At 41.1% G+C, this 18546-nt stretch overlaps 1 protein-coding gene across 7 annotated transcripts in view; it reads left to right on the top strand.

The window, feature by feature from the left end:
* Window positions 1-18546, top strand: part of NBEA (neurobeachin) — a 564577-nt gene that overhangs the window by 356129 nt on the left and 189902 nt on the right. For all 7 annotated transcript variants that reach the window (XM_083169798.1, XM_083169794.1, XM_083169792.1 and 4 more), the window contains one exon: window positions 15210-15334. In XM_083169798.1, the coding sequence (XP_083025924.1) occupies window positions 15210-15334 (125 nt within the window). The remainder of the gene's footprint in view (window positions 1-15209; window positions 15335-18546) is intronic.

Below are 18546 nucleotides of genomic sequence, written 5' to 3'. Positions count from 1 at the left end.
GAAATACACAGATGGAAATATAAAACTTTTGTGTAACCCCCCCCCCCCCCCCCCCCCCCAGTATATTTGTGAAGCTCAGAAATCAGGGTCCAAGACAGAAGATGCACTTGAACTCCCATATTCTAAAAAATAAATGCTGAAGCTTATTACAAATAGAGGTTCTCTCATAGGACAGGTAGCCCCTGGAGGTTTCTGCAAAAGGCAGCAGCTTTGCCTAATAACCTCTGTTATACCCCTTTCCCACTGCTAAGCCGGGTCCGGCGCTTTCACATAAGCCCGGTTCGCCCATTTATACAGAGGATTTACGGGTTTAAAACTTCTAATAACTCTTGTCGAATTGCCCGGTTGGTGAACCCAGGTTATAAGCTTTGGTGCTTTTACAGCACACCTCAACCTGGGTCAACACGTCATCAACCTGGCAATATCCCGTATCCAAGGTGCGGTGTGAAAGGGGCATTTGTCAAGCCCTCCATGCAGAGTATTTTTTTTTTTAGCATGTTGTGTACTTCAGAAGGTTGTCTTATGGGGCACAGACCACGGATTGTGAACCACATGTCTCAGGATAATACTAGTACAATATGTACATATTTTTCCTAGGCCATAAAAACTATAGTCTTCAGAGAGATTACATTTGATAATCCCCAGACCGCACTGATCTACTAAAGATTAAATCTCATTCACTTTGAATTTATATCGGTTAGTGAACCTGAAAAAAAAAAAATGATAAAGAAAAATCCAAATTGGACTAATCTTCCCATACATCATACTCTACAGAAAGTGAAAGATTGCTCGGTTTGGGTTCTCCTAGTATTAAGGATTATATTACACGAGTGACTCTTAAGGAGAGGTTGTGGCCTGCTGATGAAAGCCTATTGGTATGTACGTGTAAGTAGTGCGATATGGCCTTTGGGCTGAAGGGTTTTTTTCGGGGTGTAATCAGTGTTATTTAAAGAAAATCTGGCAATGGTTTTAGATCATTTTAACACAGCTGAGAAATGTTTGGGGAAAGGTCAACTTCAATGATTATCCTTAGCCAAATAAATGCAAACGTTTTTACAATGGGGACCTTGCTTTTCAGTGTGCTGTCATCAGCTTCCTGTCTGCACATCTGGGAACTGTGAGTGTAACGTGGTTCTATCTGACCGCAGGGCAATATATTTTATATCTGACTTTGTTTGTTTTCGCCCCATAATTCTGCATATGTAACTAAAATTGCTTTAATTTTTTCGTCATCTCAATCCAACAACTCTTTGGCAGTTCTGTTCCTTGTGGAATACGATTTGTTTCCCCTGTTGGAGAATCTGGTTTGTGTGTGTTTATTATATTCTGTTCTCCCTACAGTTTAATCCCTAATAGTGTTCCATTTTCTGGCAAGCCAGTCCCCATTGTAACCTGTGTTTGCAGAGTGGACTGGACGCCTCTCCCTAGCCCCAGCTGGCCGGCTCACGTCCGAAAGTGAAATGAATGCTAGGGTCTAACTAAGTACAGATGACAGTCATTCTGATCATGTATAGTCATTTCCCGTAATTTTATCAGCTTTTGCTTGCCTAAATGAGCTCTGGAAGCTATTGTTTGCTCATGTTAAAACAATGCAAATTTGGGGCTTGGTCTTTCTTCTATCTATCTTTGTGTTACCTTCTGCAATTCCTTTCCGATCAGCAGAACCTTACTGATATTCATGGCTGCATTGAAGCTACTAGACTCTCCGTAGCGCTCTATGGTTACAAGTCATAACGCATCCCATGTTTGGGAAATAAATGACAATACTCCGCCCCTGAGCGTATGTATTCATTCCTGAAAGTTTGGGCTACTAGTTATTTTTGCAACTTGCCAAACCGCACAATAATAGATTATAACCTCTCGTGACCAGGACCGCCCGACTGTCTGTTAATCTACTGTGACTTCAGTTTTTATGTGTTGTTTGTACTATTGTGGTATTTATTGTCTGTTGACCGGAGTTTTGTGGCACATTATAAATTAATGACGATGAATAAATTAATGATGATGAATTAAAGCAAACGTACTTCGACCTTTTGTGATGTCCTGGGGGGAAATGTCGCAGTACATAAGTGTTAATTTCATATTTTACAGCTAAATCAGTTTAGATGTGCTTAATTATTATTATTACCAGTTTCTTATATAGCGCATACATATTCTGCAGCGCTTTACAGAGAATATTAAAAAATTCACATTAGTCCCTGCCCCAGTGGAGCTTAGAATCTATGTTCCCTACCACATGTACATGCACACACAGACATTCTAGGGTTAATTTTGTTGGGAGCAAATTAACCTCCCTGTATATTTTTGGATTGTGGGAGGAAACCGGAGTACCCGGAGTAAACCCACGCAAGTACGGGGAAAATACACAAACTCTGCACTGTTAGAGCCATGGTGGGAATCCAACCTGTGACCTCAATGCTGTGAGGCAGTAATGCTAACCATTACACCATCCCTACTGCTTAAAAAATGTATTTAAAAAAAGTGACTTTCAATCCTGCAACAAAATTAATGGAAATTTACATTTGTTGCTAAAATCAGTACCTATTACCCATTTCCACCCTGCAGCCCTCACCCCTTCCTCCTTTGTCTTATTAAATATACATATACCAATTGCAAAGCACAGCTCACTATGCAGTGGCTCAACTTCTTTGTTTCTCTGGGATAAGCCTGCAGAGTAAGTGCAGCAAGCTACGTCTTGGGACTCTGTAACATGACTAGACCCCGCCCCAAGTCAAAAAACAAGCCAGAGATTTGTGGGTCCACAGGAAAGTGGTGGGGCTAAATGCACCCCCTTTACATCATTGCCAACCTACCCACTTCACTAGGAAATGGGCTAGATGTTGGCAAGCCACCTTTGTGGTGTTAAAATAAAAAGAAATAGTATGTACTAAACATGCCCATTTACATGTAGCTGCAGGCTTGCTTCAGTTCTTTATAGAGGGATAGTTGATTTTCGAAGGGCAATCATTTGGATAAGTGAGGTGAGAAATCAATATTTCACTTTTTAAGTTTTAAGCACTGAAGTCTGGAAAGACTGATAATAGTCTGTGGGATAATTTCACAAAAGCTTCTAAAAATTAAGATGGCTGATGTTGCCCATAGCAACCAATTACATTCTGTATTTCATTTTCTAAGATGCAATAGAGAAGTTAATCTGGTTGCTATAGGCAATGTCTCATCATTTTTAGAAGCGTTGGTAAATTTACCCGTCATTTGATACCTCCTTCGTGTACAGACTGAAAATCAATGAAGTTTAAAGCAGTGGTTCCCAAACTGTGCGCCGTGGCTCCCTGGGGTGCCTCAGGACACATGCAGGGGTGCCGCGGCTTGGTGGTGCAGGACCAACTCAAATTATTAATGGTTAATTATTTATGAGCAAAACCAGTGCTGGTGGCTGCCAATGATAAAATGTGTACAAACAGAAACAAATCCTGCCCTTTACCACATAACTGCCGCTAAGAATCGCATATAAACCCAATCTAAATATTTTTTTTTTGGACCTAGGGGTGCCGTGAAAAAAATTCTGATTCTCTAGGGTGCCCTGAATCAAAAAAGATTGGGAACCCCTGGTTTAAAGGCTTTCTATGGTGTTTTGTTGCACGTTTATTGGCCAAGCTATTTTTCCATTTTTGTTGCGTTTCAGTTATTAGCTGAATGGATAATTGTAGTCGAATGCTCCAAAGGTTACGAAACTCAAGCAGCTTGATTGAAAACAGTCTCCCTACGTTAAATGGTCTGTGCTTGGAGTATAGGCATTTGTGATAATTATCAAGAGATTATTATGTTCCTGGAGAACTCTCACGGAATTTTTAAAAGGATTATAATAGATGTTTATGGGATTTTGCACAAAACATAATTTGTTATTTTCTACTTGTGAAACATGCTGTGATACATCCTAATTCTCCAAAGTACACATAGTACAATGGTTTCCTGTGTATTACAACATAATTTTGGTAAGTGTTTCCAGGGGGGTAACTATATAGTCGTAGGGCCCCCTATTTAGCAACTGATGGTGATAATTGTATGTGAAACATACTATTAGATTTGTAAAGATGGCCCCCCTCCGCTCTGGGCCCCAAAGCAGCTGCACCCCTTAAACCTATGGTAGTTACGCCCTTGTATTTTGCTGTTAAGACCATACTCGGGTATTAAAAAATAGTAGAATATAACCTTTAACAATGTATCTCTTGCAATCAAAATAAATAGAAACACCTGTAGATGTTAGCTGTTTGTATATACACGACTAACAAAGTTTATAAACATTGTAGACATTACAATCTATATTCCCTACCACATGTACATGCACACACAAACATACATTCGGGTTAATTTTGTTGGAAGCCAATACCTGTATATTTTTGGATTGTGGGAGGAAACCGAAGTACCCGGAGGAAACCCACGCAAGTAGGGGGAGAATATACAAGATCCGCACAGTTAGAGCCATGGTGGGGATCGAACCCATGACCTCAGTGCTGTGAGGCAGTAATGCTAACCACTACACCGTCCGTGCTGCCCCAAACCTCTACCTAAACTTGGTTTGCATCTAAGCCCTGAAAGTAGATAGATGGAAACGTGTACAAAAATAACAGACAATATTGTTAATACAGAACACATAACTCCAACATAGACTGTCTTTATTGATAAAAATGTGTGTGGACCTGTAGGGGAACGGTTTCTGTTGAGCAGATAATGGGAACCATACGATGCAAACAATATTGCAGTTATAAACTCTTTAACATATGCCCTAAATGTGAAAGCTATTTTTGAGTGTGTTAGAATATTCATGCTGCTACAAGTCTCTTCATCTATGGAATTGTTGAGAAACACTTTTTTATGTTGGATATTTTGTGTGGAAAATGATGACAAAAACATAAGTTAAAGATAGTAAAGGGGATATAGGGTTGGGATGTATTAATATACATTGCCACTCTTCGCCAGCTGTCCGCCGCAATGTCAGCGCATATGTACTAACATATGCGGCTGGCATCGCGATGCAGTGATGGAGCCCCCCCGCGATACCTGTACTCTGATGTGCGGGGGGGTCTCCTTCATCTCCCTGCCGCCTGGCTCTCCCCTCACGCCGGGGACAGCTAAGCAGGCTGTCCCCGGCGCCTCCTCCCCCTGCAGCCAGGAGGATGTCCGGCTGCCTTACTAGGGGAAAGGAAGGGCTTACCTTTCCGGGTCCAGGAGGACCTGGACCAAGTAAGCCAGAGGGAGGGGGAGAGGGGGGGAGGTGGGTTTGCGGCGGAGGCGTCGGGCGGCGAAAAGAAACCCATAGGCTTCTATAGGGTATCACCACCCGAAGGCGATACCCTTCCCTGCGGTAATGATGTGCCGGGGTTTTAAAACATAGGAAAACGGGGGTTTTACCGCATTTTCCCCTTAGTACATCCCGCCCATAAAGTGATATATTGGGGTAAGGAAAGTATTAATAACTGAAAAGAGGAAAAAGGTGATTTTGTGCGCTTGGATTCACTAGGCGCATTTCGCTAGTGCCCCTGGTGAAATGTGTGAGAAATATGTTCTTGTTATTCTGAGTGTTGGAAACCTGTAATTAGATTTATTAATTTGATGTGTGAGTCGGGATACTTTGGGGGTTATTCTGGTTGATTTGCAATGCTGCAAATTCGCAGCCTTGCGAGTCCACCAAACCCCGACCAAATGCCGGTTCCCACGCACAGGCCACGAATGGATGTTTAACATAAACATCCATTCGCATGCTGCTGGGATCACCTATATCTTTCAATGGTCGCCGACCATCAAAAGATTTGGTAAGGTACACGTATACAAAAGTGACTTTCAAGTCGCTTACATATGCGTGCACGTCACGGCCTCATTAGCTGACAATGCCCATGAAACGCTTGGCGTTCCCATATGCTAATGGAGTGGGCCGATGCCCCTCTCCGCCCCCCCACCCGCTGTCCATGGTGAGTGCATCTGTCAAACAGTCTGTTCGCAGTGAGTACACGCACCCTGCGTCTGCACATGCCTAGAAATGCACACACCATCGGTCCCCCGTGCGAACGGATGTGAATAACCCCCATGTGTGTTTTGTTTCATTTTGTGTTTGTTAGGGTGTCTGGCTCTTATTTACTAATAGTTGCAAAAATATAATTCGATCCAATCCCCAAAGAAAATAAGTGTGTGTAAAGCATGTGTCATGTATATTTGTGTATATGTGCATCTATTACAGCGGTAAGAGATGGTGATAGAAAGTTTACTGGTCGCCTCACACTTGTGATTACAACAATGATGGTATGTAAAAAGCTGACTTGTAGATATTTTCCAGTAATATAAATGATGAGATACTAAAGTGAAATCTCCCAAAAATATTGAATTGGTTCAGTGCGAATGACTCATATTTTTGGAACATCTGTGTCTACGAAAGTAAAATAGAAACCTAGAACTTGGCGGCAGATAAGAACCACTTGGCCATGTAGTTGGCCCTTTTGGTAGTCTTTTGTCTCCTTTTCTTTCCCAGGTCTATTAAAACATTAAATTAATTTAACGTTAATTGTAAAAAGCAGAGGTAGGAAGTTCAGTAGAACATTAAAGGTCACATGTGCATATTTGTAACCTTAAAGGGGCAACTGCCATCTTTGGTGCTCTTCTTTAAAAACTACAAATAAACATCCATTAAGTTCAGATCACACAAGCCAGCCTGTGTTCTTATTTATTATTAGACTAGTATCTTATAAGAAAAAGTTCATTTGGTTGATTTTTTTTATTAATGATTTTCCGTTTCGATTCATAATACAGATTTTTTTTATTTATTATTCTTTAATACCAAATTGATACAAATCCATGTCCACTGTGGTTTTTTTTTAGTTTTGCTCTTAGATTTTGTTTTCTTAAATGACTGCTAACCTAGTAAAACCCCTGCTGTGCTCATGAGTATACTACATTACTATAAGTAAATTGTTCTAGAGTGTAAAATTGTTCTGTAGAAGGCTTGAAAAGGACCTTTGTTGAAGGTCAAGACCCTGGAATTATGATCACTAGTTGTGAGCCCTGACCTTTTGCGTCTCGTCATGTTCCTGTGTCTGTGGTTATAATACTTAAAAATGTCTTTCTTCACAGCAGAAGTATGAAGTTGATTAAGCCACTGCTATGAAAGTGGTTAAGCATTAGCTGTAAATCTATGTGTGCTTACCCCATAGTAGTCCTGCCTTAATATTGTTCAGTTCTTTGTCTTTATGTACAGGAATGTTTTTTTGGATAGATGTAAAATGTATAGATCTTACTAATCCAAGTTGTAGGTCTCCGAACACAGTGTTGATACATTATGCTGCAAGGAATCCTATATATTTCCAAAGGAAAAAAAGCACCTTTTAGTGCAAGTGATAGATAATGAGATATATTGGCATTTGGCTACACTCAGTGATAATTAAGTTTTACTTTTCCCTTTTCACCGTTATATGCATTTCCCCATATGTTGTGTTACTAAGTGCATGACTGAGCATCCAGCACAGCATTATATGACGTATTACAAGTTGTAATGAAGACACTGCACTTCTGTCACCTTTCTACATAATAATGACATCACTGTTATTACAGTCTTACATAGGATGGGGTCCTAAACTGCACGTGTTCACAAAGTATGTAGTGGTCATCCGCAAGTCCCGGCCAAAGTATTTTTATGGCTGGTATTTATTGAATAATACATTGATGCCTTGGTAACTTAAATTATTAATTTCAAAAGACGTTACAGTAGATGTACCTTTTTTGTTTTTACATCCTTTATTTTCATCACCTGAATTTTTAAGTGAGCATAGACATTTTGGAATTGATTGAGTCATGCCCAGACCTATATAGTCTTCAATCTGACCGAACATCCCTAATGGCAGGCATTTGTACCAGGCCTTTCCTGAGTGCAGATAGTCTGGCTGATATCGCAGCCAGGCTTGCCTACCCTCCCGGAATGGCTGGGAGCCTCCCGGAAATCGGGTCCTTCTCCCGGGCCCCCGGGAAGGTGGGCAAGTCTCCCGCTTTCTAGAGATAGCCCCCGCTCCCCCCTTGTCCGCTGGTGTAATTACCTGAAATCGGGCGTCCGCCGAAAGGGGCTAAAATGGTGTGATCACGGCATTTAGCTTCCTTTAAGTCCCGCCCCCTCTCCACGGCCCGTGAATCAGAGTTTTCCTGTGTGGGGGCGGGGCCAAGTGATGTTAGCCTTGCTCCCGCCCCCCTGACGGGTTGCCTCTCCTAATACAGAGCTGATCGCAGGGCACATTTTGTTTACACAAAACAGATTAACATGTGCAGAGAGAGTTAGATTTGGGTGGGTGGGGGTGTTCAAACTGAAATCTCAATTGCTGTGTAAAAAAAAAAGCAGCCAGTATTTACCCTGCACAGAAACAAAATAACTCGCCCAAAGGAAAGTTTTATGGTTAGCAGTTTTACATATGAAGACCAGTTGCTCCCAGTCCATCAGACAACAAAGTATGTTTCTGAGGTTTTAAAACCCAATTTCAGAATTTAGTCCATTAAGTTGCAGTACTGTATGCAGAATAATTATTAATTGGGGACAATTTTTTTATTATTTGAGTTAAGCTAAAAAATATAATAAAAAATAATAACTTTTTTTTTTTTCCAAACTTAAATTGTAATGTAAAACAAACAGTGATATATCAGATTTGCTTGACAGATATTTTTAAAGCAACCTTTATAATTTCCTTGGAAAATATAGATGTCAAATAACTGTAGTATTACATTATTTATCCAAGGTATAATTACATTAGATGAATATCTTTATTTACAGTTGATATAAAATCAAGCGTTCATTTCCTCCTTTACATTTTTTAGTAGTAATGTTTATTGTAATGTAACACATTTGAAAGAGTGAGCAATGACAATTCTACGATATTTGTCATAGAGCCGACTGAAAAATGAAGTAGCCTTTAAATGTTATATTGTGTTTCATGGGAAGGTATTTGATCATATCAACACCTGGGATGCGGCCACAATTTGCTGTCTGTAGTAGTGTCGAGTTTAAACTGGGCTTTTTTGCTTTGGGAATTGCAATTAGATATATTTTCTTAATGCATTCTCAGTGTCATGACTTTTATCTTTCAGCTGTAAGTAAAACATTTCCTTCCACTGGATTCCATTTATTTGCCAAAAAATAGGAGAGAGGGAGCGAGTCTGACTGATGAGAGCGATTAGTTAAATGCAGCATGTTTCACCAGTGGTTTTAATATGTGGCGTAAAGTGAGTGGCAAGGATCAGTTACTGGGGTACTCTAACCCCCAGACACAAAAAATTATTTTTTCTAAGTAACATTTTACTTGTGGAAGTCACACGGGTCTTATTTTTTTTCTTTGCAAATATGTTTATTGAATGTTCAAGCATAAAAACACATTTGTAAAGAAACACAATTCTAGAGTAGGCATAGCAAAATTTTGTGGGATATGGTTAAAAATTATATACATAGTTCTAGATGGAAATGTCCAAAATCTAAAAGATATAAAATTGTCTTTGAAGGGGGCGTTTGTCCAAAAGGAGGTCATCCAGGTGTTGTTTATTAGATCCAGACTTCATGTGGTATAGGATGTGAAGAAAAGTCTAAGGGAGAGATGTACTAAGCTTAAAAAGTGATAAAATCGAGAGTGATAAACCATCAACCAATCAGCTCCTTCCTGTAATTTTTCAAACCCAGCCTGTGACAGGGCAATTAGGAACTGATTGTCTGGTGGTTTATCACTCTCCATTTTATCACTTTTCAAGGTTAGTACATCTGGCCATTAATGAGATAACATCAGGATCCAAAGTCCAATAGTCTCCAGCATTGAACCATAATTCTTAATAGGCATGTATGAACATATACATCATTAAGAAAGGAGTTGGTCAGCATTGGTTCTCAGGTACTGTATTTCTAAGTGTATAAAAGGGTCGTGACAAAAGAAAAGGGGGTCTTACTCATCTGCCTTAGGCAATATAGATGATAGTTGTTGTTGTTGTTTTAAGTTCTCATGGGATATAGTTTTTATGACAAAAGTGTAACAAATTTGAGCTTGAGTTCCTGGGGGTTTACTCCCTGAAAAACTGTGTTTGAGACTGATGAAAATTCATTAGGGTGTTAAATCTATCATAAACCATGTACTTTTATCCAAGTCCGAAACAGTAGGAGGGTGTATAGTTGACCAGGAATTTAATATGACTTTTTTTTTCCGCTGAAGTGACCTCACACGGGGGTTTATATGCATTAATTAGCTGTTACTATTAGGCACTTACGGAACGTATACATGTGTCACCAGAGTTTATAGAATGGTCTAGGACAGTCTATTCACCATTTCCATTTGTACCTCTCATACTCGGTAACGGTGCCGTAACTCCCAGAGACAATGGAGGCTTTTGCCGCTGGGCATTAACCATCAGGGGGGCACAGAGAGCAGGCACTAGCAAAAAAAAACCCGAAACCCCACCCCCCACTCTGAAAGGGTCTCCCGTGGCCGCCACTTGCTGTGGATCGGATCTCTATTACGGATACGATCTGCGCCGATGCCCTCCCTACTGCAGTGCACTGACAGCTCATGTTAGGATGGTGCCTGTGCTGCACAGATAGTCTGGGCAGCTGAACGACGGTTCAGCTGTCCAATGATATTTAAAACTGCAGCCTGCAGCACCCTGATTGGCTGGTACGCAGGCTGCTGGAGGAAAGAGGCCGCGGCATCACTAGGGGGTGTGGACCGCACCAGGTTGACACCAAGGCCCTTATTCTGATCTGTGCGGCCAGATCAGAATATGCGGCCAGGACCGTGCAGGCGAATCCCCGCCTTCCATACGGATCGCCACCTCCGTCCGTACGCGGATATGTGGCGGTCCGCATGAAAGTGGACGGGGATACGCCTCCTCCATCTTGGGAGCAGCCCCTGCATTCGATGGTCGCCGACCATCGAATGCAGGGCCGCACGCTCCACCAGCTCCCGCCACCCTAGACCACACGGACACTTGTCCGTATGAAATCATGTATGGGGGCGGGCAGCTGACATCCGGCGATGTCAGATGCCCGCCCCCTACACATGCGTCACGGCTTCATTACCATGCATACGCCCAGCGTTTGCATGGGAACGCCCATGAAACGCGGGGCGTATGCATAGGGTAATGAGGCTAAGTAGCCCTTCACGCCCCTCTCCGCCCCCTGTGCGGCGTCTAAAAAAAACATACGGCGAACCCGCTTGCACATGCGCAGAGTGACCTCTGCACATGCGCAGACGACAAACATCGGCGGTACGACCGCAAGCGGAAAACACCGCACCGATCAGAATAAGGGCCCAAGTGAGGCATTCCTGCAACACACCCACACTGCTGCCTCTGCTGGTTCACTTTTGGGGCCTTATTCAGATCTGAGCTCAGTACAAATTTGCTTGGAAAATGGGCAAAACCATGTGCACTGCAGGTGGGGCTGATGTAACCTGTGCAGAGAGAGTTAAATTTGGGTGGGGTGTGCTGAAACTGAAATCTAAATTGCAGTGTAAAAATAATGCAGCCAGTATTTACCCTGGACAGAAAAAAAAAAAAAAAAAAAACTCACACAAATCTAACTCTCTCTGCACATGTTACATCTTCCCCACCTGCAGTGCACATGGTTTTGCCCATTTTCCAAACAAATTTATACTGAGCTCAGATCTAAATAAGGCCCTTGGAGAGGACCGCGGGGTGGGTAGACACCACTATCTATACCACCTCCAGGCATCTCGTATGAACTTACACCCCTGCTTGGGAATAACATAGCAATACAGGTTGAGTGTCCCTTATCCAAAATGCTCGGGACCAGGAGAATTTTGGATAATGGATTATTCCGTATTTCGGAATGTTTTTATATTTCAATTATATATTTTGAAGTATCTTGCATTTATGCTGTATAAACACATCAACTGCATGAAATACACACAAATATATTTTATTTGTTTAAAAAACAAGGTTTCAAAACATGAAACAAAGTTTGTGTACTATGTCAGGCACTGAATTTGAATGCCAAGCAATCATTTTCTTGCAAATATTAGTGGCAGTTATGTATCATGTCCTCAGTAGTGCTGGTACAGATGTCCCCAGTAAGTTTTTAGCATTTCTGGAATGTATGGTTTTCGGAATAATTCTGATAACGGATATTCGGATAAGGGATACTCAACCTGTACTACATCTCAGCTCAAACCAGTTTGCACTGAGATGTTATTTAACTTTAAAGTGTTTTATTTTTTATTTTTACTAGCACTTTGTGACCTTGATCTCACATTCAGTTCATGTTGTCATGGTAACCATTCCTAACTTACTGGTGTATATATTGCACTTACTGCAAAAGATACAAACCCATGGCACAGATTTATCAAAGCTTGGGGAGAGATTAAGTGGAGAGCAATAAAGTACCAACCAATCAACTACTAAATGTCACTTTTCAAATGCAGTCTGTAATGTGCCAGTTAGGAGCTGATTGGTACTTTCTCTCTCCAAGCTTTATTAATGTGTGCCTCTGTTTACATACTGTATCATCAAGCCAACGTTTTTCAAAAAATATAAATTTAAAGTGACCGAATTGAAAGTCAGAGCTTAAAAGCACACAGATTTTCCCAGCATTCTCTTTGATTAATTTACCAGTTCAAAATAAATCCTGCTAATTGATATAATACCATTACACCCTCATGTAATTTATCCTTAATTCGGAACACCCACTGCTGTTTTAATATAGTATAATTCAATCCAAGCTGGCACACTATACAGAGGGAAAGTGCAGTGTTACTCAGCGTAGACGGCAAAGCTGTGAATTAGACATAATTATGCAAATGATAACTTCCAGTCTGTGTAATTGGTGTCCTGTACTGCGCGCTGTGTGCTGGTGCAGAACCTGTACAGCGGCAGAACGATCTGTCACTGTTCTCCAGCCTCATGAGCTTCATCTGCAAATGGGCTTCCATTGAGTGACTGAAAGTGAGGCCTTGGCTTCACGCTGTAACTCCTATGTCACCGATAACTACATCCATTGCATTCGCATTGGCAGCATATCCTGCATTGTTTGTTGGTTTTGTGTGTCTGGATACATAGGCTTTTGGCCAACAAGTTTTATATGTACCAGGCCATCAAATATGATGCTTTCCTCCCATTTCCAAATGCAGTGCTCCAAACATTTTCTTATCATTGAGGACAACCAAGAATTGTGGGCACTCTTAATAATATTTGGACTTGTGTAATTGAAATATTCATATTTGTACATTGATATGATATGGTTATTATAAACATACCTATTTTCTGTCACCAATGAGTGAATTTATTTAAATGCCCTGGGGGCAGAGTGCAGAGTACACATCTCATGCACAAATGGTAGCAGAACATTGGGGGGGGGCTTCAAGATAAAGAAGTGTTCTACTACACCTCATCTTTTAGTTTTAGTTTAGCCACTCTTTTTCCCCTCTAGATTTATTATGATTAATATGATTATTATTATTATTGTAGCACCAGACCAACCCTCAGCACTTTACATTAGTTCAGGGCTATTCTATTAGCCCAAATAAGCTGGAGCATGCCGTGGCTTATCAGGGATTTTTTTTTCACCTGCCATCAGCAGGCGCAGCAAAATCCCAGAAAACAGGCTTCACTGTAAACGGTGTGTTTTTGGACGAAAAAAAGTTGTTTTCAGGTGTCCAAATTGGATAGCCCGGAGAAAAAAAAGTCGAAACATCGTTAATATTCACCCGCCGATTTTTTTTTTTTTCGGGTAATCAAAATATCAGCCTGAGTATAAACAGTCAGGGGAAGAGGGCTATGGTATAACAAACATAACATGCACCATTCTCTTATCCCTTCCCAAATCCCTCATTCAATGGTGTTCACATTGAATTTGACTGTAGGAAAGAACATATTGATCCATCTAGTCCGGCCAATTGTCTATGAGTGATTATCCTTCCACGATACGATGTCTTGGGATCCTGGCGAGGGGGTGGGTGTGAGGTCATTGAGCGGTGAGGTATGACACATTTGGGTGTGTGTCCAGCATATGATTCTACAAAATATTTTTTGCTGGCCAAAACCTGACTTGAAAACTATAATTACCATATAGTTTTCCCTCAAGTAAAATCCATAAGAAAAACCCTTTCATGTGGTACGGGTATTGCAAGCTTTTTAATTTTTTGGTGATTTTTACCTCATCATTTCCTGTAAAACTAAATAACAGTATCTGTGCATTTGCCAATGCCAATTATTAGAAATGTCTACAATTTACAAGCTGCTCAAGATAAAGCAATTTGTATTAGAGAATACAAAAGCCGTTCCCCTCCCTGCCCGGTAATGGCTTGCTTTCACTAGCAGCTATAAAGCCATCCCACCACCATGTTCGTACGGGGCTAATAACTCACCACAACAATTACCACACGCTGGAATATTTTTGCAACTCTAATTCAGCGTTATTAATAATGAATAAAATTGCAATTTCCTTAGCTTGCTGTGGGCAGTGGGGAATCATTCCAATGAATATTTCAGCACATTATTTTAATCATGGTTCCACCAAATTCATGTGTGTCATATTTTATGCGTAGAAATTCCAGGCTGCTGAGGGACTCGTAGTCATTAAAAGGCAAACTGTTTATAGTAAGATTGCCCTTTGATTTACAAGCCATGTTAAAACCACTGTAAAAGAAAGCAAGCTGTGCGTCATTAATATCTGTAATTTGATGCAGAATTAGTAAATGGGCTGCTCGTGATAAATGCTTTTTAGCAGTGTAAGACGTGATTTATAACTGGCTACTTCAAGATGTTTGACAAGTAAACACTAATCTACCAATAGGTAGTTTTGCACTCTTTTGCTAAAATGATTTTATGTTTATTGGTTCTCAGATATATTGTTATCACTATATATATTTTTTACTGTGTATTTCTTTCCTGGGCAGAGTGGGTAGCGATATAGTATAGGCTGGACTAGTATCCAGTAAACTGCAACCTATCAATCACTCAGGCACTGTTTGTATAACCATATCAAAGTAGCCATTGCTTATACAGAGACGTGATGATTTCTCTGCTACTGAGTGAGTTAATAGACTGCTTTCTGAAGAATACTGGTTCTGCCCATAGATTGGACACGTCTGCTAGGTCCAAGAATCGTTCGTGCTTTTACTGTGCGGCTTTGTACTGGTCTGCGCTATGGCAAGCGGACAGTATCCTGAAATCTATGAAACCATGGCCAGATTTGTCTGCCACTCCTAACAACGTTTCTCTGCATTTTGTAGCCAACTTCACGATTTCTGGAGACTGGATTACTGGGAAGACGATCTACGACGGAGAAGACGTTTCGTACGCAACGCATTCGGATCAACGCACTCGGATGCACGGTTAAAGGCTGCCATTGAATATGGTCAGTATGATGTTCCGACTTCTTATTCACTGTTTCAAATTTGCTTTGTGTGTTCAGAATCTTTTTTAATGGCCTCACCACTTGGATTTGGTTATAACAAATTAGCAGGACACTACAATGTTGGTACTTTTCATGACTTTACAAAGAAAGAAAGGCTTTTTTGTTGTAATTTCACATTTCGGAAAGCAGATGTGCTCCTCTTATTGAAGTTTGAACACATGGAGATCAGTGTAAGAAACTTTAACTTGACCCTTCTCTTTTTAAATGCGTCTTTTGCACTGATGCTATTTCTATTCCTCTTGGTGATACTAATGAGTTGAATAATTTATGAGCTTGTCATGTGAAAAGGGTTTGGTGAAGTTTGATGTACTTTCAGCGTCTGGTGCTGGAATGTGATTAATAAAAGAGCTAGAGGCAGACAGGGTTTTTTTTCATGGTAATTAATTCTTGTTAATTTTTTTTTTTTCAAATACATTTTATTTTATGTTTTAAAGTACATTTTCAATTATCAGATGTGTTCTCTAAGTAAGGATTTGGTTATGAATGGACGCTTCCAAAAAGAGAGAGTGCATGTTTTCTAGCTGTGTGTCCTGCTTCAGTGTTATCTACCATCCTACATGATCATTTACAGCAGTTTCTTTAGTAAATATCTTATTCTTCAGGCTTTGCTTAGACAATAGGTAAGTGGGGCAACATGCTGGAATTTAAAGGGCAGCACAGAGCTCTCTGCAAGTACTACTTCCTGTGCTGTTGGTAGTCTTCTGGGCTTCCTCTTGTCCTTTCTTATCACTGCTAAATGGAGGGAAATGTATTAAACCTGCTAAAGAGTACAGGAGTTTCCAATAGGAACCAATCAATGTCATTATGTAAAATGATAGAAAGAACTTATCAGTATTGCTTTCTATAAATGATCTATATGCATTGAATGCTCTTCTGCACCAATCAGTGAAGGAAACTGTGTGACAATGTACAAGCAGAGCGTCACACTACAGACGGCGGTGGGCAGTCCCCATTAACTTCCCCTCCAATTCAGTTCTGTAAATTGGACCTTGGCTATTGAGCGCAATGATCAAGTAACGTGGGAATCCACAGGTAAATGACCAAAGGGAAGGCTACTCCACTGTGTATAATGTATGCAGTGATAAGAAGCAGGCTGTTCTAGTGGCTGTTTACGGGCCACCTATGGGCCTCCTAGCTACTGTTTTGTTATCAGATGTTATCCCTTCTAACAGTACCTTTTGATTCAGTTACATTCATTTGATTAAATGTATATTGATTAAGTATATTAACATGGGCAGTGCAAGGTTTTTCAGCAACCTGGGCAAAGCTTCAGCTTACTACCACCACTACCCAAATAAATACCCACTTTCCAGAACCTCAGGTGAACGTGTGGATGTGGCGTCTTAGATATTCAACACCTGCTGCTTGCATTAACTTCAACAAGAATGCCCCTCTCAGAGGCATCCTTAAATTTGTCATGGTGAGGGGAGCCCCTCAGATTCTGGAACCTCTAGGCAGCTGCCTAATGGTAGAGCCGGAAGATTTAGGTTAATGTGTGGTCTATTTTCATAATGGCTCTGGCATGTACTAGTTTGCCCGATCACTGGTTTAATGTGTAAAGTGCATTGTATCTGTTGGGGTTTGCACATCCGTTGTTTGTTCCGTTTGCACAAGTAGACTGTACTCGTGTAAAATAGTGCCACTTGCATCCCCCCTTGCCAGCTTTCTCCACATTATTCCGGGATGCAGCACATGCACAGCAGCTGCACAGCGCCCGAAGAAAGAAGTAAAGCAATTACATTGTGGGGGCGGGCTGCTAACCACGTCCTGGCAATTGAAATTGGTCAAATTTAACAACAAAAAAGTAATGTTGTCCGTGATATGCCGTGAGGATTCTTAGTTTTCATAGGCACACACCATATTATAATACATATGCCCCTAAATACCTCTGCATGTTCTAAGTGTGCCTCCTGTAGTGCAAAATGGTTGTGGCTTGGAGCAAATGTCTCCTTGTTTTGTGTGCTTCCATCTGTGAGCGAGGCCCATAGCGCACATTTCTGTCAGGCTGCTACAGTGTAACATCTGGCCAAAGCTAAGGGGAAAAAAAAGTTGTGATTCAAGTTTATCTGAGTCCAAATCCTGATTTACTGTATTTTAATTAGCAAGGAAGTTCAAAGTCAGACCCTTATCCCTCTGTAAGGCAGCCAATCCTAATAACTGTTTTTCTTTCTAATTTTCACTCACTTACTGCAAATTAAAGTTTGGTATTTGGGTGTATTTTGAATGATGTACACTGGACGAGGTGTGATCGGGACATGTTTTACAGTGTTCACAAATATACAAAATGAATCAAATTCAAAGCTACATATAGATATGTATATTCTTAGGTACACTGTACACATGAATATAGTAGTGTGTTCTCCCATGGGTTTGCCGGGGTACTGGAATAGTACAACACGTACCATTTTTGCCATCATACAAGTCACTTTATTTCACAAAAATCTTGACATGTTCTTACTGTTGACATGTCCATTATGTCGACAGTCAAAATGTGGAAATAGCGCTTTAATATTAATGGGGGTATTCAATGTAGGGCATGGGTCTTCAACCTATGGCCCTCCAGATGTTGTGAAACTACATGTTCCAACATGCATTGCCACATTTTTTCCTATAAGAGCATGCCAAAACTGTCAGGGCATGCTGGGAAATGTAGTTTCACAACATCTGGAGAGCCACAGGTTGAAGACCTGTGATGTAGGGTCACGACTGTCGAGCTGGCCCGACAGCCGTGACCCTGTCCCGTTCTCGGTCTGCTCGACTGAGATTTTGCAGGCAGGATTCAATGTCCCGCCTGCCGAGCACTGTGGGGGCGTGGCCGCGAGAAGCGGCCCGGAATTGGCGAGCTGCGGTCAGGAGCTCGTCAATTCCCAGCCATTCTTGGCAGAACGTCACTGACTGCATGTGAAGTCGGGCACGTTCTGCCGAGATCCCTGTTTCAATGCTGTCTTCCCCGACAGCAATAATCGGGCCCCGCCGCCATTTTCCCTGTCCAGTTTACGGTCCAGTGTGTTAAGCAAACCAGATAATAAACAAATTAAATATAAAAACTAATTATATATATCTCATAAGAGTGCTCAATTGGGCTTGTTAGTCGCGTGTGGGTATTCATACCACAAAAAAACACAAGACCAATGAAAAAGACAAGACTGCGC

The sequence above is a fragment of the Crinia signifera genome, chromosome 2, assembly GCF_055691185.1.
Source record: "Crinia signifera chromosome 2, ASM5569118v1, whole genome shotgun sequence".
NCBI classification, from domain to species: domain Eukaryota; kingdom Metazoa; phylum Chordata; class Amphibia; order Anura; family Myobatrachidae; genus Crinia; species Crinia signifera.
This window is presented reverse-complemented; position numbering and strand designations above follow the sequence as displayed.